The 5,712-nt window shown below is 43.1% G+C and overlaps 1 protein-coding gene across 1 annotated transcript in view; it reads right to left on the minus strand.

Annotated features, from left to right (window-relative positions):
- FGF20 (fibroblast growth factor 20) overlaps positions 1 to 5,712 on the minus strand; it is a 13,538-nt gene extending 7,826 nt beyond the window's left edge. Inside the window, exon 1 of the mRNA XM_012662969.1 lies at positions 4,596 to 5,712. Coding sequence (XP_012518423.1) covers positions 4,596 to 5,247 — 652 coding nt within the window. The 5' untranslated portion in view covers positions 5,248 to 5,712. The remainder of the gene's footprint in view (positions 1 to 4,595) is intronic.

Consider the following 5,712-nt stretch of genomic DNA (forward strand, 5'->3'; position numbering starts at 1 on the left):
AGATTAAACAATACGTTATGTTTCCTGGTACACGTGATTTTTAAAAATAAATTGTAATAGTTCAGAGAAGTAAAAAGACTTTATAATTCATTAAATATGATAGCCGAATACCATGAGTTGTGCATGCAAGTAGATTTTGCTATCAATAACATTCTAGCACTATTTTCATTTATCAACAGGTAAAGTAGTATCAAAACCTTTCCACTTAATACACCGATACACCATAGTTTAAAAAACAAAAATAAAAAAACTTAACACCTTCCACTGCATTACCCTTTTTTTCTGCACACACTACACTTTGGACTAATGCCTTTGTTAGTCCTTCCCCTTAGACTCTACTGAAAAAGCATAGCTACACTTTCTATGCTTGGAACTGCCTCCCTCAATAGTTTTCTGCCTTCACCCCTTCACCCCATCTTAAGCTCTACAAACAGTACAAATGTGTACCATTTAGCCTGACTCTTGCTCTTAAGTCATTTCTTGATTTATTGTACAAGTTCCTGTTTGGACACGTGATACTCTTCAAGGCCAAGGGAAAGTACAGAATCTGACTATTTGCTGATACGGAGGGCTCTATTCTATCCCGAGCCTAATTCACTCTTTGGCAGAAACGTAGATTCTAAGCAAGACAAATGAGCTCTTTCAAACTCTTAGGAGATCATGTAGAACACTAGGGCTATCAAGAATCTTACAGCAACAATACACTACTAAATAGTCTCTAAGTGGCTTGAAAGAGCCAGTGTCTCTAATTGAGAGCCTAAGGCAGAGAGAAGATAAGATATAGCAAGAAGACCCAGACTCCATAGGATAGCCACCATAACAACAAATACGGAGGAGGAGAGTAAGAGAAAATCAAATTCATTGCCACACTCATTAGTGAAGGACTCGTTAGAAACAAAAATATAGGCCCAAACCATAGTTGGTAGAAAAAAAATATATTAATGTAATTTCATCCAGGATATAATTACAAACGTATAATTACTTTACATTGTATTAAATGTTACATTCAAATTAAAAAGTGCACTATGGCTGACATGCAACTTAATTCCCTTTAAAAGGTATCTGATTTACATTAAGATGTTCTTTCAAAGAACAGGAACTGATTAACTGATTAGAATGTAAAATAGAACACGTATTCAAGTACCATACAATATAGCTTTAATTTCCATATAAGCTAATTATATAACAAATCTCATAAAGTATTCATTTTTCTTGGAAAAACTAAATGCTAAACCACCTATACTTTAATTCTCATCTTAAGATAATGCTGTCATCTTGCCAAAAAAAAAAAAAATGTAGTTGTAGGAAGAACAAAAAAGATTGCATATGTTCTTAGAATAATTATATTCAATAGTTTCAACTTTATTAAACTACATCCAAAACCTAATACATAACCAGGCATAAATAATTTTGCAATAGCTCACAGGTCTGATGGGAAAAGAGTGATGTGTTTTTTTGTGTTCCTCTTAAAGATTTTAGTCACACTTTTTAATTCTGATCCTTTTTCTCCTGGAGGAAATAGTATACCACATAGTAATTTGTAATCATTTGATTCTTAAATGAGATTTGACAAGTCTTTCTTATTTATAATATGAGGTGGCAACTAAGCTAATTCCCTTACAAAGGGTAGACATGAAAAACTTTCCTTAAGAGGTAATCACAGATTTTAGATAGATTTTCTAATGCCCAGTGTCCCATAAAAAGACTTGGAGGTACTTTGTCTTTCTGGTATCATTTTCAAAGCCAGCCTTTTTGAAAATCATAATAAACAGGTGAGTCAACCCACAATGCAACCACATCAGACAAATCTATGGAGAATAGGGGAGAATAAAGGAAAAGCCTTTAAAGAAATACGTTTGATCTCAGCCTAATTTTTTTTTTAAAGTAATGATTCCATGTTTACGTATTAGGTAAGGTCTTCCTACTGTATTACTGTGCAGAAAAACTCGATTATAAATACAGAGATAACTCAGATAGGAAATTATTTTGACCTCACAGGGACCTTTCTATTTATAGTCTATTGATGTGGTTTTGAAATTTAAAAATACAGTATTCTGAGTGTTTATTTGATCATGGCCAAATTAGTATAAAATTATGAAAAATGTCATTTACTTTAACATCTCAGATAGCCATTCTTGAGTGTTTTCAAAATTCTTACTTTGATGACACAGATAAGAGATTAAAAGAAAAATAACAAAATAATTTAATAACTAGTAAAAGAAGCACTAGCAAAAGAAGGCAAACATAGAAGTATTAATGTTATATAGGTTAAATATAAACTTTCTTTTCACCTACTACACTCTCTTGTAGTAAGTTATGATGTCTAAGCTATTGAAGGCCACTAGGATGCACTATAATATATTGTAAGGTGGCTGTTCACTCTACTAGGTCACCAGACTAATCTGGGTTATCTTCCTTTTGTGTGACAGTGAATATTTTGTTCCCAAATATAGCCTCCCAACATACAATGACTTACACCAGCACAAAACCAGTCTAAGTCATATTTTTCCAACTACTAAATAATTATTCAAAATTTTAGAAAAAAACATGCTAACAAGATGGTCATTCTAATATACAACATCCATTCTTAAGGAAATGGATTTAAATACCATTAATGAATGTTATCAAGTTAACAAATATTTACTAATCTCTTGCCATGGGGTCGGTCTTATAAACAGACACAAAGAAGCAGCAGCATTTGGGGGGGGGGGTTCTTTTTTTTTTTTTTTTTTCAGTCTTTGGGAGATTACAGTTGAATTACAAGTGTCTTAAAAGCAAAATTTCCAGAACTACACTGTGTATTGCAGGGAATCTAAGCTTAACTTCTACCTGCTCTACCTATAAGTATTATCACATTTGTGTCCATTTCTAAATCCTTCTGGTAGTTAGACTATTTTTCTGTAATGACTGGAGTGCAGTCATCCTTGACAGCAGAGAACTGAGCCACCTGGTGTCACAAAGTCCTTTAGAATCAGAATCTCAAGCCTCCTCAATTTAAAAACCACTTTCCAAAAGTGACCCCAGGTTGGCCACTAGGTCATGACACTCTTGACTGATAGTCAGTGGGAATTCGGAAGAGATCAGTGGAAGCTGCAAACACATGGGCTTTAAGAAGTTAATTTTCTAAGCCTTTAAGTGCTACCAAATGACCACCACATGCTTATTTCTACATCCAGAGTTACAAATGCCCCTGGAACTGAGATTTACACATCTCCAAAGTTTTAATGAGTCGTACAAGTCAAAAAAGGAATAAGAGTATAAGGAGAACAGGGGGACAAGGACAAGATAAGAGAGGGCTATTCAGAGATGGGGTTCTCGAAGAATTCCACAGTGCTAAGGAAGGGAAAGCAAAACTAACACTGTTGTCTTTTCTCACTGTGGCTCACAAATAACTGGTATTTTCTGAAAAAATATAATGAATCTCTCCAATGATGTCAAAAGTTGGATGATCAAAATCCTTTGCGATTGCCAGCAGGTTAACTCTAATATAATGAAAACTTCAGCTGTGGGAGAAAGTTCTTGGACTTTCTTGGACTGTTAGAACCAGAAAGCACCTTAGAGCGATGACCTCATTTAACCTCATCATTGTACAGACAAGAAAATTAAATCTCAGACTGATGAGGGCGCTTGCTAGTTACACAGCTAGTTAAGGAGTACTTAACAGTAAAGACCTTCCCAATCTAGTGTCTATGGCAAGCACTGTCTTAACAGTCATGTGCTTTTTTCTTTCTTTTAACCCCTTCTCCTCCCAGGCACTGCTGGAGGTATTCTGAAACGTCCCTCTGTGTTCCCACCCATATCTTCTTTCGCTTTCTCATTTCCTCTTACCTAAGGTCAATACCAAGATCCTTGCTTTCAGGTTTCACAATTTCTAAAGAGGATCTGAGCCTGCTCAGTAGCCCGGCAGACTTTTTTTTTCCCTTTTTTTTTTTTTTCTCACCCAGGTAGCACTTAGGAGCTCAGAAAATTGCAGCCAGTTGAGCCCAACGGTAGCGACGGTGCCCACGGAAAGTTAATGTTACCTCTTCAGGTGAACATTTACAGTTCTCCAGGTAGACACATAAATGCCAGCATCCTATGCAAGAGCGACCCCCCTGAGTAGTAGCCACGGATGGATAATCAACTGCATAACTGTGGGGCATGTTTAAAGCAGTGCAATGTTTTCTGTTGTTAACTTTTGTAAAGTGGACGGTACTGGGGAAAATGGGAAAGGAATCAGGAGAAAATAACATACGGATTTTTTTTTGTTTTTAATGCCTGCACGGTAAGGAGTGCGAGAACTGTGATTCCCAGTCCAGGCCTTGGTGTCCCCGGCAGTAGACAGGGCAGGGCCAGGCGGCAATGCAGCAAAGAGGGTCGAGAGCGCCCACCCTTTCTCCTCCCGCCCCCAGCGTCTGGCGCTGCAGGCCTGCGAGAGGCGACAAGCGAGCAGGAGACGTCCTCCCTGTCCCTGCGCTGGCCCGCCCTGCGGCCCCAGCCTGCGACTCGCACCGGACGGGGGCAGGGGCGCCCCGGGCAGGCGAGGCAGGCGGGAGGCGCACGCGGAGGGGAAGAGGCGCCGAGCTGCGGGGGTGGGCGGGGGTGCGGGTACGTACCGAAGAGGCTGTGGTCCTGCCGGGTGCCCTGCACGCTGCCGTCGGGCAGGATCTGCAGGTGGAAGCCGGTGCGGCAGTAGAGCTGCCGGCGGCGCAGGATGCCGTGCAGGTGCGCCAGCTCCGCAGCCCCCGGCCCGCCGCGGGCGCCCCGCTCCGCCGCGCCCCTGCGCTCGCCCAGCAGAGGCGGCCGCTCCCCCGCGGGCGGCAACAGGAAGTGCGAGCCCACCTGCTGGCCCAAGCCCTCCAGGCCGCCCAGGAAGCCCCCGACTTCGGCCAAGGGAGCCATGGAGGGGCCGGAGGGAGAGGCGGAGGATCCGGAAAACAAAGGACCCCCAATAAAAAAGTGTGGCGGGGGTAGGGAGGTGGGTGCAGAAAAATTACAGCAAAACAAGCGCAAGAAGTTAAGGCCCGGTGACTCCTGTGAGGTCGCTGCAGGGGCTTGGCACTGAAATGGCAGGAGAGCTCTCAATGTCTTGGAGGAGCTTCTCTCCTCGGGTAGGTGGGAGCCGGCTGCCGGCTTCCAGAAGCATCTGCAGCTGCCGCTGCCGATACCGGGGCTGGGGCTGGGGGCTGGGGCTCCGACTCCGCAAACTGATCGGATCTGAGTCCCGTGTACATACACACCGAGTATATATGCGGGTCCTCTTGACATATGCTAATCGAGTCCTTTCATGCGCGCTGGGGAGGTTCTGTTTGAAATCTTAAACCGGCCTCCTCTCAACACGTCTTTTGCTCTTCGGAAGTGACCGAAAGGGGCCCTTGACGGGTCTCTATCCACGCCCTCGCAAAATTCATTCCCGCACTTGGCCGAACCCAGCCAGCAACTTCGGGGAGGCGCAGTCGAGGCCCCTCTTTGGGGATGTCTTTGGGACAACGGTGATGCGCTGCTCGGCTGCTGCCGTGCGACCGCCTTTGATGTGAGCTCCTTTGCAGTGAGAGATCGCCGCCCAAAGGAGCCCAGCTTGGCAGGTATATAGGAGAAGAGGAAGGGAGGAGGGTGGGAAGGGGGGTGAAGAGAGAGAAAAGGAGGGAATGGGTAGGAGAAGGAAGAGGAGAGAAGAGGAGAATTGGATCCTTGGGAGCTGCTGGGAGCCTGCAGTGGACAGGTGCAAAGGAA

This window comes from Propithecus coquereli, unplaced genomic scaffold (assembly GCF_000956105.1).
Source record: "Propithecus coquereli isolate 6110/MARCELLA unplaced genomic scaffold, Pcoq_1.0 Scaffold79, whole genome shotgun sequence".
Classification (NCBI taxonomy): domain Eukaryota; kingdom Metazoa; phylum Chordata; class Mammalia; order Primates; family Indriidae; genus Propithecus; species Propithecus coquereli.